This window comes from Bactrocera latifrons, unplaced genomic scaffold, assembly GCF_001853355.1.
Source record: "Bactrocera latifrons isolate USDA-ARS-PBARC rearing strain unplaced genomic scaffold, ASM185335v1 scaffold_5, whole genome shotgun sequence".
Classification (NCBI taxonomy): domain Eukaryota; kingdom Metazoa; phylum Arthropoda; class Insecta; order Diptera; family Tephritidae; genus Bactrocera; species Bactrocera latifrons.
In genome coordinates this window covers 1,543,630-1,567,965 of record NW_017537156.1, presented here as the reverse complement: position 1 = coordinate 1,567,965, position 24,336 = coordinate 1,543,630, and the positions used below count along the sequence as shown (strand labels likewise).

Sequence of the window (24,336 nt, the reverse complement as noted above, 5' to 3'; positions counted from 1 at the left end):
ATAATTATACATACCTACCTAAAAATTAATAATAATAAAATGCTTACAATTGCATTAATATTAAATAATAAAATATATATAACAGCTAAGTATGGGTTATAGTAATTATATATATTTTTTTATCAAACTGCCTTTATATATATGTATGTATGCAATGAACGCTACAGGCGCTCTTACGGCTCCTTTTGATTACCGTTTTAATTAACTATACCTGATTAACTGTAAATAATGACTACAAAAATAGCTTTTCCCCACTTTTTATATGTGCACACATAAAAAACAATGAAAGTAAAAAATAATTATGTAAGCAAATGTTAATATGTATGCACACAAAGCACATTTACTTACAGTTCTATATACATAACTTAAACAAATATATAAATTTATAACATAAATCAAGTTAACACGAAGCAGTGCTTTGTAAAACGGAACTATCAACTAAAAGCAACCAATAGCAGTATCGATACACTTAGTTTTAGAAAGAAATAAATACTGCTTGCGAATCACCGTTATATTTGTGCATAATTAATATATATATTTGTATGTGTATGTATGTATAAGTAACAGTAGTTTGTAAGCATAATTTTATTAAAAAATATTAACTTTAAAATAAAAACTTGAATTATAAATATACGAAAATGTTTACGTAATTATAGCCATAATATGTATGATTTTATAGCTACAAAATTAATAATTCAATACTTATATTAAAAATAATTAAATACATCAACAATAAGTATTTTTCAACAATGTTGTTACTTTGCACTCCCGACTTTTTGAATTTTATTAATATGAATATAAATTGTTACAAAAATAATTCGAAATGTCAAAATTACCGAAATAAAATAATCGCATTAAAACAATATTTTTTAGTTGTGTAAAACGAAATATGTATGCATATGTACAATACGAATAAATAAATAAAATATAGTAGTATAAAATATATTTTACAATTTACATAATTTATCAACTAAGTTCGGGTGTCAACGAACATTTTATACTCTCGCATGATAAAGTGATAATCAAGATTTCAGGCGTGGTTGTGAACCGATCTCACCCATATTTGGTACATGTCATCAGGGTGTTAAGAAAATATTATATACCGTCGAGTACTTCCTGAGATATGGTTTTTGGTCCATAAGTGGGCGACGCCACGCCCATTTTAAATTTTTAAAAACAGCCTGGATGCAACTTCCTTCTGATATTTCTTTCGTAAAGTTTAGTGTTTCTGACGTTATTTGTTAGTCGGTTAACGCACTTTTAGGGATTTTCAACATAACGTTTGTATGGGAGGGTGGCGTGTACCAAGTTTCATCATGATATCTCAATTTTTACTCAAGTCACAGCTTGCACGGACGGACAGACAGACATCCGGATTTCAACTCTACTCGTCACCCTGATCACTTTTGTATATATAACCCTATATCTGACTCTTTTAGTTTTAGGACTTACAAACAACCGTTATGTGAACAAAACTATAATACTCTCTTTAGCAACTTTGTTGCGAGAGTATAAAAATTTGCGTGTGGCTTCCATTCATAATTTTATGCATATTTCTGTACAACTTATCCGTACAATTCTTGTAGATAGATTAAGTATGTGAAATGCCATTTTTCGAAGTTCGAAGTATTCGAACAAATATCTTTAATATGGTAAAAAAAAACATGTATTAATTTCAACGGTATAGAACTTTTCTTTAACAAATAAGTGGTTGAAGTCGAAAATCAAACCTTGGCAGAAAACAAAAATTGATGATATACAGATGAAGAAAACATTTTTGCTTTTAATGGAGCCAATGCATAAATAATTATTGAATTAATATTTTTCCCGGATTTGGGATCACAAAAATAAAATTATAAAATTATACAGCGCCCAATCGCCTAGAGTCGCATTCGTGGTCTTCTGCTTGAAAATCTGATCTCCGATAGCTCCGATGTCCTCCTGTGTGGTTTTCCTTTGTCTTCCTGAGTTCTCGGAGTACATGAGCTTTCAATAAAGGTTCAGAAGACCGCAACATACTCATATATCGCAATGGCTGTGAGCACTGAGTCGCAACCTGCCGCTGATCGAAGCTTCCTGCAGTACAGATCCCAATCACTGTCGCTGAAATTTCTAAATGGTATTATAGATGGACGCTCTCCCCGAAACTGAGTGTCTGGAGTTAACGTCCGAATCAATGACTACGTTAGCTCCCCTCTGCTCTGGCATATAGGCCGACAACCTTCTTGCTGAAATTTATTAAAAGAAAAACATCTCGGACCAATAAACAAGCTCTGATTCTACCTTTGTTATTGTTCGCCAGCAGCCTGTGAATTTCTGTCTTTAACGTTCTTCATTCAAAGTCTTTTCCAAAAATGTGAGTTCTTTGAACAGCCGCTCTAGACTGAAAATGGTACCGTCAGTCGACGATCAGCTTTCAGAACTAATCACGTCCAATGGGACGGAGTCAATTTCTATGTTGGGCATATTTGGACATTGCTTCCCCACTCCAACGACACTCCTGGAGCCTGTGGGTCATCCGCTCGGACGTCTCTTGGAAGGATCCTTAGAATAACTTTTGATCCCCTTGATGTCGCTGAGAGGGTTGAGGGACTCCTTATTCAGGAGCATCAGGAGTATTAGCCTGATCACTCTCTGGTCGCTAGTGGCCCGTAGAGGAATTGAAGTATCGCAACATCTCCTCAATTTCTTCACGGGTGGAGGGCTGGGAGCCAGACGCTAGCTCGAGGGCGTACTGATAGATTCACTTTAGCCACCGTCTTTGGTTTTGCTCCCTTCCAAGTTTGCCACAATCTGCTGACAGCTTCTTTGTCGGCACACGTTATCAGCTTATGCAGGCCATCCAAGGCTTTTACACCTAGGAGGTGATACGGGATTTCCTTTATCACTTTCATGAAGACTACGGATATAGCCGCTGCCTTACCTAACCTAGAAGAAGACATTTTCTAAAAAAATTTACCTTTCGATGGTCGATTATAATAAATTCGTGTTGCTACAAAGTGAAAACATTGATGACAATTGACTCAAAAAGTAGGCCCTCGAATCCTTATCGCCATTATTCGGCAAATATCTTATTATTCAACAACGATGAGTGATCTTTCAACTTTTCGATATTTAGTATACTTGGATTGTTTTTTTGGTTCAAATTCTACCTCATTGTCGATAATTTCTTCATAGCGATCACTTGAAATTGAAAACAATAAAAGTCACTAGATACCAGATCGAGCATGTACATTAGAAGATCATTCCTCGGCAGCTGTTTTTTCCATTCTATGATAGTGACGCCCCCTCATATAAGGTATATGAACATTTACATAAGTGTTCCGAGAATATCGAAATAAGTATGGAGATAATTCTTTTTTTTTATCGTTAAATTATTTCTGCAGATATATAAGCCGGAACTAATTAATTCGCCAATTTATTCTGTTCATTTAGATTTTTTTTAATACACCTTACATAATTTTTTAATACAAGTATGAGCCTATTATAGATCGAAAAAATTACAATACCCTTGTCACAGCCATACACACGTAACTGTCTCATATGTATGAAACGGCGCTTATTAGCTGACCTGCGAAATTGTTTATTTTCAACAGCTAAGCTGCAATCGCTCTCGATCGCCTGCAAATGATGTGCTAGATATTCTCAATGAAGCTTTGAAGGTCGCTAACAACTTCACTCGAAGCAAAGCGTATAATCAAAACAACAACTGCAATGGCACTGCAGAAATTCCAAGTAAAGGAAATTGAAAAGCGCCAACCACAACTGAAAATAACAGCAACAACTCTACTGACAACCCACTACTAACAACGCCAACAATGCGCAATTATGCTTGTACAAATAAATAAAGCAACAAATGGACAAGTAAACAATTTGCAATACGCCGAGTGAGAAAAATTACTACCAACTCAATGGCGGCAACAACAGTTGCAGTAAACACAACGTTGACAACTAAAAACAACAACCCGTCATGCTTGCCCGTGTGGTATATACATTGAAGCCGTTGTTGTTGTTAACTAGTTGTACATAACTTAAGGTTTTGTTTCTTTTTTCACGTGAATATGTATAGCTGCCGCTGCAATGTTAGTAAAACTTTGGTGTTGTTGATTTTATGACATTTAACGATTTTTTCTCCTTCCAAGGCGCAGCCGTATCGCAAATCTTTTCAGTGCTTGCGTGCAATCTTCAGTTACTTATTAGTTTTTATTTTATTGATCGTTTTTTATTTAGTCATCGTAATTGCTGTCATCAGGCTTAGGTGTCTGCGGTGTTGCCACAAATGCAATTCAGTACACAATAGAGCGGGAATTCAAATTTTCTTGAAGCGCTTTATTTCTGAACAAAAGAAGCTTTGCATCAGCAATATCCTAACTTTATCATTACCTATAATGGGAATTCTCAAAGCCCGTAAAGGTACAAATGCAGTAAGAAGCGCCCCTTCATTCGAACAACATCTATTGTAAAAGAGTTTTTTCGCATGAAATGAGGTTTTTTAAAGAAAAAACACAGAAATTTAAAATTTAATGTGGAAAGATGGACCATTATCCTTTACATATCCCACAGAAAAAAGTCTGACGGTGTGATATCACTCGATTTTGGTGACCAATCGACTGGACCAAAATGTGAAATTATATGCTCACGAAAGTGCTCTTTAAATAAATCTATTGATTGATGCGATGTGTGCCCCTTTATTCAAACCAAGTATCCCCGAGATTGCGAGCTTGAATAGTCGATTATCATGGCGCGATAACGGTGACGGTTATTTTCTCACCGGCACCATTTTTGAAGAAATATGGTCCGAGGACTCCACCGGCCCGCAAACGACATCATACCTTTGTTTTTTCTGGATGAAATGACAGCTCTTGAATCTCTTTAGGTTGCTCTTCGTCCCAAATACGGCAATTTTGCTCCTTTACATACCCAATGAGTCAGAAACGGGTTTCAACGCTGAAAAAATTTTGGCCCTCTTCTACATCTCAATTAGAAACTTTGCCTGGCATATGCCTGTGAGCTGTTGCCAATACCTTTCCTAGTCCACTCTCTCCTCCTTGTTTAGCAGTACTTTTATGGTATGGGGAGCGACAACAATGCAGGGTTCCGTTCCAACTATCCTTGCTGAGCAGGCAAGCTCATCTGACAATTCAGATTGAGGTGCACTTGGTTGAGAGCTGATAAGCTGTTCAGCCGTTCTATGCACTCCTACACCTATAACGATCTAATCTCATACGCTCAAACCGCTTTGAGTGTCGCTTGACTATCACTAAATTGGCGAAAAGTGATGATTTGCGGAAAGCATTAATTTTTATACCCTGAACAGGATATATAACTTTGTCACGAAGTTTGTAACACCCAGAAGGAAGCGTCGGAGTCGTGCCGCAGTTTTTAAGATATCGTTTTGAAAATTTGCAAACAACATTTTGCCGATATCGGAGCACTTAACATATAGCTGCTATACAAACTGAACGATCGGAATCTAATGCTGGTATAGAAAACTTTTGTATTTGACAAGATATATCCACGAAATTTGGTATAGATTATTTTCTAAGGTAATAACATAATTTCCGAAAAAATTGTTCAGATCGGTTAACTATAGCATATGACTGCCATACAAACTGAATGATCAGAATCAAATGCTTGCATGGAAAACTTCTTCATTTAACGATATATCTTCACGAAATTGTGTATGGATTACTGCTTAAGGTAATAACATAATCTGCGAAAAAATTGTTCAGATCGGATTACTATAGCATTTAGCTTCCATACAAACTGGACAATAGTTACTAAAAGGAATGCACCTGTGAAGGGTAGATAAGCTTCGGTGCCGCCGAAGTTAACGTTTTTTCTTGTTTTGTTTCCATTTGAAAAAAGTGCTGCAGAGTCGTATCGAATGCTTGTCAAGGTATATGGTGATCATTCCTTATCAGAAGAAGCATGCAAAAGATGATTTTTCACGTCAGAAATGAAGAACCACCAACAAAGTTTGAAAACACCTAACTGCAAGCAATATTGAAGGAAGATGATACTTTCAGTCAAAAGCAAATGGCAGCCATGTTAAATGTTGTACAACAAACAATTTCAGACCGTCTGAAATCTGTGGGAAATGGGCGACATAAATTAAATGAAACGCAATGAAAAACCGAAAAAACACTTGCGAAATTTGGTTTCAAAGACACGAAAGAAATCCGTTTTGCATCGAAATCATGAGTTAATACGGGAGAACCATCAACATCGATTACAAAAAAAAAAGATCGCTTCATTAAGAAGGCAATGATTTGTGTTTGGGAGAATCAGAAGGGTGAGCTTTTAAATCTGGTGAAATTGTTTGTAGTACTCACGCTACAGACAACAAAGGATAAATTTGAGCCATGCATTGATTGAAAAATTTCCAGAATAGCTCAGAAGTTACGGCAAGGTAATGTTGTTACAGGACAATGCACCTGCATACAAAGCAAAATCGGTTCAAAATACAATCAAAGTAAAATATTGTTTGCCAGAAAAATTTCTTAAAATTATCGTCGTCCGCCTTTTGAATGGCCTCTACGTCTGCATAACGCTTTCCTTTTATGGCCAAATGCATTTTTCCGAAAAGGAAGAAGTCGTACTGTGCCATATCAGGTGTATACGGGGAGTGGTTAATGGTTAAAATGTGATTATTGGACAAATAATCATCCTTCGAATGTTGGATTCTGAGCACTTTTTGGTGTCAGTCAATTTATTCGAAACAAACCGTGCACACACCATTTGTAAGCCGAAATGTTCGGTCAAAATGCGACAAATCGATGTTTTGGAGATGTTCAATTCCATTTCCATGAATTTCAATGAAGATTTCGGCTGATTTTTGATGAACTCACGCACATTTTCGATGGAATTTCCGGTGATCACGGATTTTGATTGGCCCACATGTTGATCGTCATTTATATCCTCACGCACACTTTGAAAACGTTGAAACCACTCGTGCACTCTGCTACGGGAAAGGCAACCAATTGAAATGTTTCGGTAAAAGTTTCACCAATTGTTGGCTCTTTGTTCGAAGCTCATTTTCGCACCGATAACACAAACATACTGACACTTAAAACTTTCTTCACTTCATTTCCAATCGTTGAAATGTCATGATATTCTCATTGAACAATCGATAAAGATAGCAGATAAAGCACCAGTCGACATATAGTTGGCGCCACCAGGGGGCGCTAGATACAAAAAATTCTGTTTACGTTGGAAAGCACCTTGTATACATATATATATATATATGAAGACAATTCGTTTTTTTTTATTTCTAGACTAGAATACTAAAATAAATGTAATTTTTAATTTTCATTATTTTTCTGTAAGTTGGTAGTACTGTTAGTGATATCTATGCAAAATTTCACGTCAAAATATTCATTAGTATTTGAGATATGCGTCGTTTTGTGAGGCTCTAAAAGTGAATTCTTCGATTTTTACTATGTCTGAATTAATTTAACAAAGAAGTGCAATAATGTACCATCTCATATGGCATCTCATATCCTGAAAATTCGTGTACCTTCTGGCTATTCAGCAAATTCACATGACCACTCCGAAGACACCATTTTGACTCAATTGAGGATATAAAAGCTGAATCGAAGAAGGCTCTGATGGCCATCACGACGGAGCATTCTTCCAAGTGCTATGATGACTGGAAATTTCGTTGCCATAAGTGAATTGCAGCGGGAGGGAATTACTTTGAAGGAGATGAAATGAGCAAAATTCACCTTTCAATTTGATCACAGTAGTATATTTTTCGTCTTACAGTTTGCAATGTCCACGGCTAATTAAAGAATACACGACTGTTACATCTTCTTCAGATACAATCAAGCTCAGCAAAAGATGCAAATAAGAATTCGAGAAGTTTGTAGAAGCTCTTGCAGCTGCAGCAAGCAGTGTCAATGACTAATATCATTAACTTTTGTTTTTCATCTTAGTTTTTTTTTTTAATTTTGTTTTTCTAATTGCTTTGAGGTTCCGTTTGCTATTCAAGTAATACTGATGGCTGCTTAGATGTCTCTTCATTTCTGTTAATTTGAGGTGTGGTGGCACATCTTCAACTTCAATGCCAGATGAAAATAAAACCAATATTTTTCAGCTAGGAATATGCATATGTATGTGTGCAGTTACAAACATCCGTTGCAGTCGTTCATAATATACATAATTATATATTTACAAAGTATGCAAAAGAAAATATCATCGCATTGTACTTATTATACAACACAATCAATATTCAATGCGTGCGCGACCAACAAAGAGCCCAGCTGAGGCTGGGAATGCTGGCTGCCGCAGCAGAGGGAGGCGTGAAGCCATCACTAACCGCAATTTGACGTCAAAAGCGACAACACTTGTCAGGTGAGTTCAACGTGTATTGATTTCTTATGTTGGCCATTAAAATACTGACAAGCATACAAACATATACATACATATATGTGTATATGTATATGCATGGTTGTGGACCTTTATCAGCGCCGGTGGCGCATAAAATTGAATTGTTGCACGTCACTTTCACCCTTTTGCTTTTGCAATGCCGCCACACCGTTAATACCGGTTCACCTGTGTCCCAAAAAATATGCAAAGCAAAAACAAAGAAAAAGTTGGGGCCAATCGAACAATCGCCCAACCTATCGGCCCATCAACATCACTCAGTGTACGCCTGCTGTCTGCCCTTTACTGCGCTGCTCGCTGGTCGCTTATCGTTTCTTCTGCCGTTGCTGGGAGCTGCTGTTTAATGTAGCCGGCGAAAATTTTTCGAATTCTTTAACATAAAGTTTTATATAATTTTTGTTGTTGCTGCTTTTTCCTTGCTTTCATGCTTTTAATTTGATTTTGCAGGCAAGCATACTGTTGTGCATACATATGTGTGTGGCTGTGTGCAGCATCAATGTTTACGTAATGCGCTGCAAAGTCGATTCCATTTTTTTTTCATTAACAACAACCAGTTTATTAGCCCCGCAGGTGCTGGCAGATAACAAATGAAATACATATGTACGTTTGTAATCACAGCATGTTGTTGTTGTATTACATACGTGAGAACCTTCGTCCATTCAATTGCACATTAAATATTTGCGCATACTTGCTGGTACACACATATTAAACGTGTGTCATGTGTTGTTACTTCAGCGCTGTCAGGTTGGCGTAAACGCCTGTTACACAAAAGACTTAAGCAACGAACTTGCAATTTTTTTATTAGCGCAGGTGGGCAATTACATATTACATTTTATATTGGGTGTGCACAATGGCGACGCGGTGCAAAACATGCAGTTGTCAGTTGTTGTTATTGTTATTGTTTCTTTGGTGAAGTTTGCATTGTGTGCGTAATGTAATAGTTGGGAGTTTTATTTTTCTTAATTAAAAGCAGCATTAATGTATTTTCCACGCAGATAATAGAAATTCATTTCTACGTATAATCTAAATTTCGCTTTCTATTAAAGATACACACATATATAATCCGCAATCCTGTTTAAATCGTTTAAATCCCGAAATTTCGGGACTATGTCTTCGGGATCCCGAGGTTCTAATATACGTTTTTTTCGATTTATGCTCTCCAACATTATTTTCGAAATATTGTTTGTTGTTGTTTTTGCCAAGAGAGTTATACAACACTATAATAACATTTAATTTTTTATAGACGCCTATATTATATAATTATGCTATTACGCAAGTTTATTATTTTTGAGTGAAACGAATTTTATTAGAAATATTGCTTCGAGTAGTAGACCTAGGTCGACAGTCGTTGCACCTGTAACTGAACCTTTAAATCTAAACTTCTAAAGCATTTTACTATGCCTTGCAGTTTTAGCAAACTAGACCGTTAAATAACAGGATATATGAGAAAGAGAATATTGTTTACTGCTGTATTTTATACATATTTCCATTAAGGGACTTTCTCTCGTATCAACGCAGTCACAGGTAGACTGTCCCTTTTTTGACATTTCTCATCAATAGGGTTTGCCATTTCAGCATGGAAATGATATACGATCCAACAATGAGACGAAATTATCAAAATTTACTACCGAGATTCCGAGTCAGTGACCACAACTTTAAGAGCGCTACGTCCAATTTATAATCGTCATAACCGTCCTGTCAGATAAAAAATTTAGCGTCTAGGGAAAAAATTGTACAAAATGTGTCCGTGCCACTGAGACAAAGAAGTGCCTGTAGTGTGAAGAATATTGCTGCCGCTAGGGCATCAATTGAGGAAAACCCAAATCAGTCTCTCACACGTCGATCTCAGGCGTTGCGCATCTCTGTATCGTCGTTGTGGCAAACTTTGTGAAAATATCTTGGCATACATCCTTACGAGATCAAATTGACGCAGGAACTGAAGACGCTTGACCAACCGAACCGTCGTCTGTTCGTGAGTTGGGCTGAGCAACAACATAATCCGGATTTTCATCGAAAAATCATTTTCAGCGATGATGCTAATTTTAGGCTCCATAGTAATAAGCAAAATATGCGTTATTGGGCAGAAATCAAGCCACACGTACTCCATGAGTAACCATTGCATACCGTACAAATTACTTTTTGGTGCGCTTTAATCGCTACCTCTCAACGATGATTTGAATGATATGGACTTGGACATTATGTGGTTCCAACAGGACGGCGCCACAAGCCATACAGCCAATGTCTCAATCGATTAATTGAAAACCAACATGTTATCTCACGAAATGGCTCAATCAATTGATTGATGAACTTTGTATGAATATCGAATGGGATATTGCAGCAGGACCGGCCGATTTATGCTTGGAAACCGTCGAATAGAAAAGAGGTTATTACTGACGAAAATATCAAAAAGTCCACAAAATAATTTTGGAGGTCCGTAAATTGTAGTAGTTCGAGATAGCAGGCGCTCCAAAAACATCATATCATTCAGGAATATTTGGGTATGAGAAAGCTCTGTGCAAGTAGATGCCGCGCGAGCTTACTTTTGAACAAACACAACGATAAGGTGATGATTCGGAGTAGTGTTTAGAGATGTTCAAGTGAAATAAACCCGAGTTTTTGCCCCGATAAGTGACAGTGGAGGAATCATGGCTCCCTAAATTTACACCAAGGTCAATCGACAGTCATCCGAGTGGACTAGCCACGACGAACCTGCTCTAAAGCGTGGAAAAACGCAAAAGTCGGCTGGCAAGGTCGTGCCGTTTGCATTTTGGGATACGCATGGAATAATTTGTATTGACTTGAAAAAGGCAGGACCATCAACTACAACTATTACGTAGCCATATTTGACCAGGCGAAATCGCCAAAAACAGGCGCATTTGAAGAAATAGAGAGTGCTTATTCATGCAACGTTGGCAATTCCTGTTTTCAGCATTGGTTCAGCATTTCCTGTTTTCAGATCTAATCACATTCTAATCAGTGTACCACTCTTAAAGGGAACTATGTAAAAAAAAAATAATTTTGCCAAAAAATGTGTTTTATTATGGTAGGCCAGAGACTCTTCAAATGACCTTTTAGTATTACATTATTGCCATACACAGGATTCTCTAGTTCAATAAACAAACCGCCTTTGCTTCAACAACAACAAACCAGCTGAAGAAATTTTGTCGAAAAATCCCAGATGGTCAAACACTAACATAAGAAGATGGTGTACCATCTGATCAAATTTGATCAGGAATGAAAAAAAATATTTTCATGCATTTTAATACAAATATTTGTTACTAACTTCAAAATCTGCTACAGAGCAAATACAAATCGCCTTCTAAGCTTTTAGAGAAATTTGTTTCTTGCGGTTTCGGCTGATTTTCGAACGCCATGCGTTTTGTTTGGTGTTCTTTCTTTTAGGATATCTATTCGACGCTATATTCGCAAAAGATGTATGTATGTATTTTGGTAAAAGTGTATCATCGGCAAGCTTCATACCCCAAATATTAGCCAAAATGTTTGAGTTCACCCGTAAGAGATGCTGATATCCTCTGTTATCTCTCTGATACCAACATGATGATTTTCAAGTACTCTTTCCTGAACTTTTTCGATTTTATCATCATTAAGCGAGGTGGAATGTCGACTCGCATGAGGCAAATCTTCGATGACTTCACGACCTTCACTGAATACTTTCTTCTACTCAAATACTTGTGTTCACCATAAAATAAACCCCTCAAAATACTTCTGCAACGTATTCAATGATGCCGTAGCAGCGATTCCTTTGGAAAAAATCAACCAAACTCATTGTTAAATGTTACAAAAACTCCAACGCCGCCTAAAAATATAGTTGCTAAAGCAATAATTGACCGGTTTGAGTTAAAACTGATAAGATGTTATTCCATCTAAACTCATCTTGTGCGAAGAAGTGCATTTCTAGCTTGACTGCTCCTCAAAATAGTCCCCAGACCTTTTGTATGATTTTCACAATTATAAATATATATGCATTAGCTAGCCACCAATTTTCAATGCCAAAACGCCAATCACTTTTACCCAATAAAATTTTAATTCAAAACAAATACTCCATTCATAGGTTATAAAGAACCCGTGTGGCCTCTTAATTGCCTGAATGACAGCAATCAGAGCTTTGGCATCGATCATTTACAAAATAAATATGAGTTTCCGGCTCGTCTTTGACTAAAGCACATAAAAACATAGAAATTCTAAGCCACACACACGCGCACATTCGTAAGCTCATAAAATAAAAACGGAATACTTCAAGAGATTTAAAAACAGAAACTCGTATTGAATACGAAACTTCAGAGTAAACGAGTCGTTTATGCTAATCAATCTCGAAAACAAAAAACAACAACAAAATAAACCGAAAATGCTCATAACGCGTGCAGCGTTATTGGCTTAAATTTGAATAAGTCTCAAAACTGGTGTGTGCCGATTAATTTCATGATTTTCAAAATCCGATTGCCGTTTCACAGTTTCCAGGTGAAGGACGTTCTGGTTGTTTACATTTTACTAACCTTTAAGTACCAGGATTCGAAAATGTACCTCTTTTTCGAGAAAAAATCTAACAAGTCCCCATTTGGCCACTGCCACGCCTTCAAAATACCATTAAACGAAAACCCAAAAATGTGTCATAAATAAGCATTAAGTTAGGATACAGATACTATAATGGGGCACTTACCACTTGGAGAACATATTAAAAAAAATACAGACTAGTAGATAATAGGAAACCCCTTTCCACGCGAAAATTAAACGAGATAGCAAGACCATTAAGGTATTACGAAGACGCATTTAGCGCTAAATCTTCTATCTACCTACAAACATACATATATCCATCAGAGAATCATTAGAACTTTTTGAACATTGTTTTTAAAAATGTCCACGACAACCGGTTCCACGTACCGCAATAGACTGGGATTTTATCCGACCAAGGGCTGTTTTTTCAGCGATCGGCGAACGGGGTTTGAATCGATGAGTACTAATTTGTGTTTGTGCCTTGCAGCAGGGTTGCTCCGTATCCTCCGGACTCGTGCTGACATTGAGTCCAACCCGGGCCCGGAGGAATTTTTCTGCTGCGTATGTGCAAAAAGGCTTCATCCAAACTCCACATCGGTCGGGTGCAATACATGCAATGGATGGAGCCAACTTAAGACCTGTTCAGGCCTTAAGACCCATAGGGAGTGGACCACGCGTTACGTGGCCCCATGTTGCCTGCGCAGTACTGCGACACAAGCCTTTACGGCTGTGCAATCTGCACATAGTTCGCGCGCCGCGCCGCCACTCAACCTGAATGACGAACAAATCACCTCCACGGTCAGGAGCTCACATAGGCAACATAGCTCCCACTCTGCCTTGTTCTTCCTCCAACCTTCATCGCGCTCCAACTCTTGGTTCCTCGCACAGTCTGTTCCGTGTGTCAGACCATCATACGTCGGAATGTTACATCAGTCAAGTGCAATTACCACACTGGCTGGTGTCACTTCCCGGCGTATTCCGGCCTGCGCACCACACGTGGAGTGGAGTGGAGTGAATCCTACGTTGCCCCATGCTGCAGGAGTTTGCCCCCGCAACACACTACAGTGGCGTCGCCAATAAACACCCCAGCGCGACAACTGCCCCTTCGGGCTCTGCAGCTGCAACAATCACCAATTACACGTCACTCCCTCACCCACAGGATCACTCACGGACACTCACGGACACCCTCGACAAACCCGGCTACTTCAATTCAACTGCAACGGACTCCAGATCAAGATCAAGGTGATAGTTGCACTTATGAATCGGGAACGAGTATTGATAGCTGCGGTCCAAGAAACCAAGTTAAACAGCCGCTCAGATGTTCTGAGTTGTGCCGGTTTCAACGTTTTACGTAAAGATCGCGAGCGAGATAATTGTGGCGGCCTAGCCTTCATATTGCACAACTCCGTGCAGTATCGTCTAATAGATGAGGACATCGACCGCAGGGATACTACCCTAGAATGTCAGGGCATAGCTATTGGGTCAGGCGATGTCGAGCTCGAAATATTTAATATATACATACCCCAGTTACATGTTGCCCTACAGGATATCACTCGAATATAGGTGTGCTACTTCGTGGTGAGAACCGTCTGGTACTCGTACTAGGCGACTTTAACGCGCACCATGATCTTTGGCATTCATGCCTGTCAAATCATCGTAGGGGGATGGAGCTGGCGGAACAGATTGACGATTCGACATTCTGCACAATGAATGACGAAGCGCCCACCAGAATTATGGGACCTGTAATAGCTCGCCTGATATTGCCATTGCTAGCGGTGGTCTGATAAATAGCATAACCTGGCGACATATGCTAACTCTCGCATCAGACCATCTGCCCATAATTATCTCGTTCGAGAAGCCTCTCGATTTCATTTTTGTGGACAACCGCACCTACATTAACTTTATAAAACCTAATTGGTTCGGCTTCACAGAATTTAACGAGAGCACCTTCAACGCTTTACCTATTCCTACGGACGTATGCGTTGGTGAACGTAATTCCGCAAGGTAATCGCAACAGCTACCGAATAGCGGAAATCCGCCCCAATTTCTCAGCCGAATCGGCCGTTTTAGCTAACGAGCGCGACACCTTACGCCATGCCGAACCCGGGGATCCCCGGATAAGGGATCTCAATTTGGACCCAACTCAAATGACCCTTACCACCCAAACGGGTATTAGATAACCTTTAAAACAACCACAACAACTTGTTCTCTAACTTGTAAAAAGTTATTTGGAAGAAAACCAACAAAAAACAGTTCCCCGACTTAAGACAGCAAAGCACTTCGAGTAGACACGATTAAAAAAGTTTTTAAGAAGACAACTTCAATTTTTTACCTTTAATGTATTTAATAACTTAAAAAATTAAATATTTCAGTTTTTAAATTAAAAAAAAAAATGTTTAATAATAAATTTGGACACTTTCAACGATTTAAAAAATTATTTATTGTACAAGCGCAACTAATCTATAGCCTCCACTGTAAGCAAAACAAGTCAATGTAACCCTGTGCAGAATTTAATATTACAGCTGATTAGTGTCAAAATTTGCAAAGTTTTGTTGGCAATCAATTTGTCCACGATTCTAAATTAATAATTTAGTTACAGTAATAAAACTAAAAAAAAAATAGAATAAATGGCTTCAAATTAACAGATAAACAACGAAGGAACTAACGACAATAAAGTAAAATTTGTGCGGCCACTTGCAACCAAAATAAACAACGCCCGTAGTGTTGTTGATTTCGTTGCCAGGGAGTGATTAGCAATATTGATAAAGTAGCGGACTAAAAGTTTTTTATTTTTAAACTAATTTTTAGTTCAATTTCGCGCATTTCACAAAGATTGGTACAACAAAATGGATACCAGTTGGGATATACACGATGACATGAATTTGTAAGTTGATAACGGAAGAAGTTAATGTGTTCAGTGGGCTGTGGGCTGTGTGGGTTAGCTTGTATGTAGCTTAAAGTAGGGTGGGTGGCTGAGTGTGATTTTGTGTAGGGCACACTTAATCTGCACTTGAAATTACATTATTAATGGATTAGCCTTGCAGCTGTCCACCGCATATATGTGGCAGCAAAGCTTTTGACACGAATATGACTGCTTAAAGATTGATTTTATCGATTTATAACTACTTTACAATACAACACAGGTACATAACGCCGGAACGTTTCGTTGTGGAACCCAATGGCAAAGATGAGCTGCTGGTAATTGATCGCGTTGTGAATACAGTACGTGTTCAAAGTAAGTAAACGCAATTGAGGCATTTGGAAATTATCCACAAATGGTATACATTTTAACAATGTTATTGTAGGCAAAGGCAATCAACTAAACAACCAAGTGCCCACAAGGCGTGTATGTGGCATACTTGGCACCATTCAAATACTAGGTGGCCATTACCTAATTGTTGCCACTCATCGCCTTTATGTGGGCATGCTAAACGGCGCCATTATATGGCGTTTGGCAGGTTACGATATTATACCCTACATTCCAACTATAACTCATTTGCGCCCCAAACAACGCGAACAAAATGAGACATATCTTAACATGTTGCGGCAAACACTGGACACGCGTTTCTTCTACTTTTCCTATTGGTACGATTTGACACACTCGCTACAGCGCCTGCACGGCATGCCGCCGGACTTCATGAAGGTACATATTTTGATTTTGAATTTAATACTTTTCAATGTACTCATCTAATCGTTTTATACACTCCCTAGAACGGTTTGTTCGAGCGTGCCGACGAGCGCTTCGTTTGGAATGGCGCCTTATTGCGCAACTTTAATTGTCCGGAAATGCGCAAATTCGCCTTACCAATCGTATTAGGCTGTACGAATCTTAACTTATTTAATAAATTTTCAAGTCGAGTTTTATTAAGACAACTTTTTTCTTTCAGTTGCTTCCATAAATCAAGTGCAAGTAAATGGTCAAACGTTCTTTTGGTCCATTATATCACGCCGCTCTATACACCGCGCCGGCACACGTTTCTTCGCGCGTGGCATTGACGAGACGGGTAATGTAGCCAATTTTGTGGAAACGGAACAAATTGTCGAGTACAATGGACAACGCATATCCTTTGTGCAGGTGATTTCCGACAATTGTTTTATAATGGTATATAATTATACAAAGTATTTTTTCTATTTGCAACAGACGCGAGGCAGTATGCCCTTCTTTTGGCGACAATTACCAAACCTAAGGTATAAACCAGATCCGGAACTGGTGCCGGGTAAGGATCACTTGGCGGCATGCTTGAAACATTTCGAAACACAGGTGATGCTTTACGGACGTCAAATAGTTCTAAACCTGGTAATTTGTACATTTATGAATAAGTGCAGAATTATTTTATAAGGAAATAATTCCTTATAAACTATAGGTGGACCAAAAACGCGCCGAGGGCAATTTGGAACGCGCATTCCGCACATTTGTTCAACAAATTAATAATCCCAATGTACGCTATGAAGCGTTCGACTTTCACGCCGAATGCAAGAAAATGCGTTGGGATCGCTTGCAGATTCTGATTGATCGCGTGGCCCACGAGCAGGATGAGTTCTCAGTATTTCATTTGCGCGAAGATGGCGGTTTGGTATCAGCGCAAGATGGCGTCTTTCGCACAAATTGTGTTGATTGCTTGGATCGCACTAATGTTGTGCAAAGTATGCTAGCCAAGCGTTCACTAAATACGGTCCTACAAAAGCTGGGCATTTTGCAAGCCGGCCAAGTTGTAGAACGAGCTTCGCCGAATTTCGAGTATATTTTCAAGGGGGTAAGTTGAATACTCATATACCAAATAAACATTAACTTACTCGTTTGTATGCATTCAGGTTTGGGCGGATAATGCGGATGTGATTTCACTGCAATATTCCGGTACTGGTGCTTTGAAAACCGATTTCACACGCACAGGAAAACGTACAAAAGCTGGTCTTATGCAGGATGGTGTTAATTCAGCAACTCGTTACTATCTTAATAATTTTGCTGATGGAAGTAGACAGGTGCATGAGTTCGCGTTTGATTAAACTTACAATATTTTCAGTATTATATGACTTTATAGGATGGTTTTGATCTATTTCTGGGCAAGTATGTGGTTAAACCGGACGAAGGCAATTTACTGCCGTCACCGTTAGTAGTTACACGCACTTGGCGCTACAACACGGTAAACTTCTGATTGGTAAAGTAAAATTTTACGATTAAAAAATTTTTTTTTTTCATTTTCAGATACCTTCCGTTTTGCTGTTCGCCGTGGCAATGCTCTTCATTACCGCCATCTTTCCGGCAGAATTTAATACCGAAAGCTTGCTTTTCCTTCTATTCTGGGGCACAATTGTTGGAGTGGGCACAACTGGCATATTACATTATGGTGTGGAGTTTGTCGACTGGCCGCGTTTGCGTCCGCCAATTAAGATCGAAGCCTAGCAAATATGGGAACGGCGTTATTATTTGCGTTTAGATGAAAACAATTAGCAATTCGTAGAAACGCCTCGAATACAATCTACTCATCACCATCTGCAGTGAACTTTGTTAAAATTTCAGCCAATGTATATGCATGTTGGCAGCAATTATTCGCATTTGACACTATAGTGTTCAACTTAAAAATTCCTTGCTTGTTTATGATCTAGATTGATGTTTTATTATGTTCGAAAAGCCGGTTTAACGCTAAAAAAGATAAAATATTTGCCTAAAATATTAGTAAAAACACGAAAACACGATAGTTAATTACCTCCTGATGACATGATATCGAGAATTACATTTATAAATGTAGAATGATTTTCTTAATGAAGAGCGTACATGTTTAATCAATAAATACCCACTATTTCAACGAAGTGAATTGGTTTACAACAATTAATTACTATAATTGCATATTTATGAGTCTTATATAAAAGATTTGATCATTTCGATAATTATTTTTAATTTTATTTTTAAAAGTGTGAACAATATTTGGTTTTTCAGTTTACGAAGTTGTGCATTCACTTACAACGAACGTGTTAATTGCATTAATGTATAAGGGTTTTTGTTGCTAAGGTACTTAAGTTGTTCGTCAAAGCCTTCCGGTGTTTTCTGAATCCAATTTCGATCTAAATAGTATTGTACACAACTCGCGAACTCTTTATCGCTGTAGTTATCCACACGTACTGGCACAAATGGATCTAAATGTTCGAATCCTTCCTTACCGAGTAAATAACGTGGCATGTACGACTCCATATAACCTTCGGTCATTCCTATTTTATCCACTGTTAATATACAGACACCATTAGTCCAATTGTAATTAGTAATATCGAGGAACGGTTGTGTTAGTGTAATACGATCAGGCGTTATACGTTGTTTATGATCCCCAAACACTCGTGTCTCTGGGTGGAAAAATGCATTAAAACCATCAATAGCAACCATAACTTTACATTTATCTTCACTAGCATGTTGCTTCAGTTCGGATAATAAAGCAGCAATTGTTTCGGAGGCGAATTTAATACGCGCAATACCGTGCTCCACCAATTCCAACAATGTAGAACCAGCTGGAGTTGCTTCTCTTTTACTCCAGATGTAATCCTTACTTGTTTTCAATTGTAGTTTGGTAAGTAGATTTGTGTTTTGAGTTTTAAAGTGCACTAACCACGCTGCCGCATCGAAAGGTAAATCGATAAATCCTTCTTGTGCAGCATTTGCAGTTTCTTTTGGACGCTTCATCCAATTGGGTACCCATGGTACATGTACAAGCACAAAATTGTTTTGTAACCCATAGTGCAATGCATGAGCCATAATTAACGTTTTGCCAACACCATTGTCGCCGTATAATACGTATCGTATCGCTGGTCGTTTGAAATCCGTATTACGGATGTAATTTATTAACTCTAAACCAGCCGGTCGTACCATGAGACAAGTTTCGGTAAATGTTTTCACTTGTTGCTCGTACTGTCGTGGAAGTCCACCACCGCTAAACAGTTGTTTCTTAATTTCTGGTGCAATTGTGTAGAACTTGGCTTCATGCACTTTAGAATGCAAGTCGGTGTTTGTCTCGCCTGTGCGGTAATCAGTTGGGGCAAGTTTAGGGCGATTATAAAGAGGCTCCACCGCGGCTTCCGCTGTCGCAGTACAGAAAGATGCACACATGTTTGTCAATCGTGGTAGTTTTAAAGAGTGTCTAGCCAACATATTTGCAACAATTTTTTTACAATTCAATTGAAATTTATTTAATTTTGTGGAAAAATTTTATAACCGAACCGAAATTCCATAGACTTATCTATCCGCTGTTTCGCAGGTGAACAACTGTCAATTAGTTGAGAATTATAATTTCGATAAACATTGGAGACTTCAATTCTTTCAAATAGTTATCGATTTCTTAAACATTTAAATCCGGTTTATTTCAAGACTTTCGTTTTTTTTTATAACAATATAAAAAAAAAACATTTGATTTAGTATAAAAGAAAATATTTTAATGTGAAAAGACAGGTTTTCATTTAGAATATGAAATTACATTTTGTAATAGACTGATCACAAACGCGACTTCAAAACTTAAATAATAATTAAATCATGTTCAAGAAGTAGCAGTCAGATTTAATTCCTAAAAATGAGAAACTATTATTCAAGTAGTAAGGTCTAATCTCTTAGTTAATTTATAAAAGTTTAAAATGTTAATTCATTAGCTTCTTAATCTCATCATACATCACCAATACAAGTGCCCCACCAGTTCCACGTAGAACATTTGAAAACGCTCCTTTAAAGAAAGCAAAAGGCCCTTCTGTGCGAGCAATCACTAACCAACAATGGGCAGTGTTTTTGTAAACTCGTTCGCCAGCCTTTACGCCTGATTGCATCATCATACGACGGCGCACAGTATCAAATGGGTAAGAAACTATGCCTGCAAAGGTGGTTACAGCTTCCGCAATTAAAAAATTTACCCATATAGGTGAATTTTTCGGATCTGGCATTAGCTCACGAGCCGTATCATAACAACCGAAATAAGCCCCACGATACATTATAATGCCTTGTACAGAAACAACAAAACCTCTGTACAATCCCATAAATCCATCAGTTTTGAATATCTTCTTTATACAATCAAAGAGTCCATTGAATTCGCGTTGTCCGGTCTTTCCAACGTCAGCAGCCAAGCTGTTATGGAAAATTGTAAATTATGCATGTAACTGAGCGCCGACATCAAATAAATTCTACTGCTAAATTAATAACAACTATATCTTCAAATTTTCGATGATCTACACAATAGTTTATTAGGGTACACATAGAAAAGCAGGAATTTTACCTACCGAGTACGTGCAAAATCCAAAGGGTATACAAATAAGAGAGACGTAGCACCAGCTGCACCACCGGATAGTATGTTGCCTAAGAAGTAACGTCCCTTTTGTTCTTTTTTGTTTATGCCACTGAGGAATATCTTCACAATTTTCATAATGCTATTAATTTAAAATTGGTTTTTTTTGGATGTTATCATACCTGTTTATATTTATCTTTAAAGGCAAAATTCAATGCCTGGGTAGGAAAATATCTTATGACGTTGGCTAGATTTCCTCGCCAAAATGATAAAAAGCCTTGCTCACGGGGTATTCTTACAAAACAATCAATCATTCCTTTATATTGCTTGTCGGCAGAGATCTGCTTTGATATGGCTTGTACTTGCAAAAGCAATTTAACGCGTTCTATCGGCGCCATTGCAGTTTTTGCTATAGCTGCGGATATGCCACCAGCCATGAAATCCTTAAGGAACCCAATAGGATCTGACAAATCTTTCTTTATTTCTCCTTCACTCATTGTGCTAGTTTTATTTAGTAGCCAATTCAAAAGTATGATTTTTAAATATTTAGAATTTAACAATTATACAATGAACAATGAGAACAATTCAATCAAATGTGTCAAATTTACGAAAAACTTTTAGAAAACGACATAGATTTGAAAAATATTCAAATTAAGAAATCGATAAAACTCATTTAAACGATAGAAATTAAAGCAAGCCACCGACTCTTAAAATTTAGTTATGTAGTCTTACGGTAATTGTCAATAAACGGGAAGGGATTGAGGATATCGATTGTTGTTGTTATCTACGTTATGGTGTACGCTAAGGAAAAAGGGTATAATCCTGAGAGCTTCGAAAGTTCAATTGAGTTTAATATTATTGAGATGTTAGGCCACGTTTGTTGTTGGTGTAATGATGGGTTTGCGTAATGTGGGTGGAGTAACAATCTAAAGACCCTACTTCGGGGATAGAGTGATAACTGGACCAATCATTTTAAAATGAAAACTTTTCATCGAATTTAATCGCCACGCACGCCGGAACAGGTCCTGGATATCTGTACTTAACTAGCACTATACTAGAAAAAAATCATTTTACAATTTTTATTAATTTTTGTATTTTTAACTTTTCCGTATTTGTTTGTGATTGAACATTTACTAATGATTCATCAGTGTTGTTGTTGTTGAATTACTGTTGGTAATTTTTCGCTCTATCTTCGTATTGTTACAATTTGCAACCTATTTGTTTTACATTTATTTATTTATATCGCTTATTTCAATAATGTATGGTAGCTGTTTTTTGTTGGTATTTTTTTAATTTTTTGTTTTTATTATTTTAATATTTAAATTAAATAATTGTTTTAGCTCAATTAGATAGTAGGTGTTAATTACTTTACAAGACCTTCTTGATTTCATCGTACAATACAAGCACGAAAGCGCCACCAGTACCTCTGAGTACGTTGGAGAAGGCACCCTTGAAGAAGGCGCCAGTACCTTCTTGCTTGGCAATTGTGGCCCAGCAGTGCAGTGTGTTCTTGTAGATGATTTCGGTTGCTTTGCGGCCAGACTGCATCATCATGCGACGACGCACAGTATCGAATGGATAGGATACAATACCAGCAACAGTTGTAACAACTTGAGCAATAGCCCAGCTGATGTAGATGGGTGTGTTCTTGGGGTCGGGCAACATACCGCGGGCAGTATCGTAGAAGCCAAAGTAAGCGGCACGGTAAATGATGATACCTTGTACGGAGACACCGAAGCCACGGTACAAACCAACAAGACCGTCACTCTTGAAAGTCTTGGCCAAGCAGTTACCAAGACCGGTGAATTCACGTTGACCACCCTTACCGACATCAGCAGCCAAACTGTGTGGAGAAGAGGAATAAGCGAATTCATGAATTATTATAAAAGTATTAAAAAAAACTCAAAAGCTGTTATGCTTCATAACTACAGTCATCCACGAAAAATTAATATCATAAATTACTTTTTTGAGGAATTTAAGCGGATTTCACTTTTGGTGGATTGCTGTCTTTCATAATTATTGAATATGAAAACCTACCGGGTACGGGCAAAGTCCAAGGGGTAGACGAAGCACAAAGAAGTGGCACCAGCAGCACCACCGGAGGCCAAGTTACCCGCGAAATAACGCCAGAACTGAGTGTGCTTGTCAACACCACCCAAGAAAACCTGCCAATAAAGACAATTAATATAGATTTTAATTAATGTCAGAAAAATTTCAATTAATAGCAACAAACTTAGAGCTCGATTTAACACACACCTGTTTGTACACATCCTTGAAGGCGAAGTTCAAAGCTTGAGTTGGGAAGTATCTGATAACATTGGCCAAGTTACCACGCCAGTATGACGCAAAACCTTGTTCTTTTGGAATGCGGACAAAGCAATCAATCATGCCCTTGTATTGCTTATCGGGGCTGATTTGTTTTGAGATGTGTTGAACCTGCAACAGCAGTTTCACACGCTCAATGGGTGCAACAGCAGTCTTTGAGACGGCAGCAGAGATACCGCCCGCAGCGAAATCCTTGACGAATGCAAGGGGATCAGCAGCTTTACCATCCTTGCCCATTATGCTGTAATTAAATTAAATCAAAAATGTTAAGATTAGTTGCAATTCCGACAACTTCATTGATAGTAAAATAATATTCTTTCAAAAAACAATTAAACTGTAAATGGCACGCGCAAATTGAATTTATTGCTGTTTATAATGATATCAGCGAAATTCGCGACACTCATGACATCACAGACACAAAAACCGTAAGCGAGCGCCGCACGTCGCCGACGCTAAGCGACCTCACTTCACACACAAACGTATTTATTAGCGCGAAATCGGTACTTTTTTGCGATAAGCGCACATGGAATTTTAGAATTATTACACATACATACATGCATAATTGTATGTGTTTGTATGTTTATATAATAAAAAGACAGCTCAGCCTAGTTTGTATTTGAAAAAGTGGTTCGAACAAAACTGGTTTATGGAAGTTCAGTCTCGTTGCTAAGTGTGACTCAATGTTACTTTTAAGCTGAAAAATTCAGTCTTATTGAATTAGCACGTGGTCTACATTATTTTTATACTTTGCACTAAGTACATATGAGCAAAAAATTTTAAATATGCTTTTGATATTTTTTATTACTTTTTTGTATTAAAATTTCAGGTAATTTAATATTTTTTTTTCAAAAAATGTTTATTTATT

At 37.8% G+C, this 24,336-nt stretch overlaps 4 protein-coding genes across 5 annotated transcripts in view; 1 reads left to right on the top strand and 3 right to left on the bottom strand.

Annotated features, from left to right (window-relative positions):
* The first annotated feature begins 15,437 nt into the window (after positions 1–15,437).
* On the top strand, positions 15,438–18,708 carry LOC108973708 (phosphatidylinositide phosphatase SAC1). Its single transcript, XM_018941138.1, has 10 exons — positions 15,438–15,784; positions 16,044–16,135; positions 16,206–16,543; positions 16,612–16,720; positions 16,788–16,975; positions 17,042–17,197; positions 17,265–17,654; positions 17,713–17,880; positions 17,940–18,041; positions 18,104–18,708. The coding sequence occupies exons 1-10, from the start codon at positions 15,747–15,749 to the stop codon at positions 18,299–18,301; spliced, it is 1,779 nt and encodes a 592-aa protein (XP_018796683.1). The 5' UTR covers positions 15,438–15,746; the 3' UTR covers positions 18,302–18,708.
* Positions 18,709–18,774: 66 nt separating this feature from the next.
* Positions 18,775–20,161, bottom strand: LOC108973709 (28S ribosomal protein S29, mitochondrial). The gene has a single exon (XM_018941139.1). It carries the CDS (start codon positions 20,030–20,032, stop codon positions 18,857–18,859), a length of 1,176 nt encoding a protein of 391 aa, XP_018796684.1. The 5' UTR covers positions 20,033–20,161; the 3' UTR covers positions 18,775–18,856.
* Positions 20,162–20,389: 228 nt separating this feature from the next.
* Positions 20,390–22,221, bottom strand: LOC108973705 (ADP,ATP carrier protein-like). Its single transcript, XM_018941135.1, has 3 exons — positions 21,329–22,221; positions 21,142–21,269; positions 20,390–20,989 (listed from the first exon to the last, which is right to left on the bottom strand). The coding sequence occupies exons 1-3, from the start codon at positions 21,641–21,643 to the stop codon at positions 20,512–20,514; spliced, it is 921 nt and encodes a 306-aa protein (XP_018796680.1). The 5' UTR covers positions 21,644–22,221; the 3' UTR covers positions 20,390–20,511.
* Positions 22,222–22,367: 146 nt separating this feature from the next.
* The window catches only part of LOC108973706 (ADP,ATP carrier protein), a 12,527-nt gene continuing 10,558 nt past the window's right edge, over positions 22,368–24,336 (bottom strand). For both annotated transcript variants that reach the window (XM_018941136.1, XM_018941137.1), the window contains exons 2-4: positions 23,403–23,712; positions 23,184–23,311; positions 22,368–22,989 (exon numbers count right to left, since the gene is read on the bottom strand). In XM_018941136.1, the coding sequence (XP_018796681.1) occupies positions 22,515–22,989; positions 23,184–23,311; positions 23,403–23,708 (909 nt within the window). In that variant the 5' untranslated portion in view covers positions 23,709–23,712 and the 3' untranslated portion in view covers positions 22,368–22,514. The remainder of the gene's footprint in view (positions 22,990–23,183; positions 23,312–23,402; positions 23,713–24,336) is intronic.

What these genes read in the sequence shown, in the direction of transcription:
- LOC108973705 (XM_018941135.1), bottom strand. Translation starts at nt 21,643, where the DNA reads ATGAGTGAAGGAGAAATAAAGAAAGATTTGTCAGATCCTATTGGGTTC. An exon ending in TTAAAGATAAATATAAACAG is followed by an intron (nt 21,270 to 21,328) that starts GTATGATAACAT and finishes AAAATTGTGAAG; the next exon opens with ATATTCCTCAGTGGCATAAA. An exon ending in TTGGATTTTGCACGTACTCG is followed by an intron (nt 20,990 to 21,141) that starts GTAGGTAAAATT and finishes TTTCCATAACAG; the next exon opens with CTTGGCTGCTGACGTTGGAA.
- LOC108973708 (XM_018941138.1), top strand. Translation starts at nt 15,747, where the DNA reads ATGGATACCAGTTGGGATATACACGATGACATGAATTT. An exon ending in GAATACAGTACGTGTTCAAA is followed by an intron (nt 16,136 to 16,205) that starts GTAAGTAAACGC and finishes ATGTTATTGTAG; the next exon opens with GCAAAGGCAATCAACTAAAC. An exon ending in GTCAAATAGTTCTAAACCTG is followed by an intron (nt 17,198 to 17,264) that starts GTAATTTGTACA and finishes TATAAACTATAG; the next exon opens with GTGGACCAAAAACGCGCCGA.
- LOC108973709 (XM_018941139.1), bottom strand. Translation starts at nt 20,032, where the DNA reads ATGTTGGCTAGACACTCTTTAAAACTACCACGATTGACAAACATGTGT.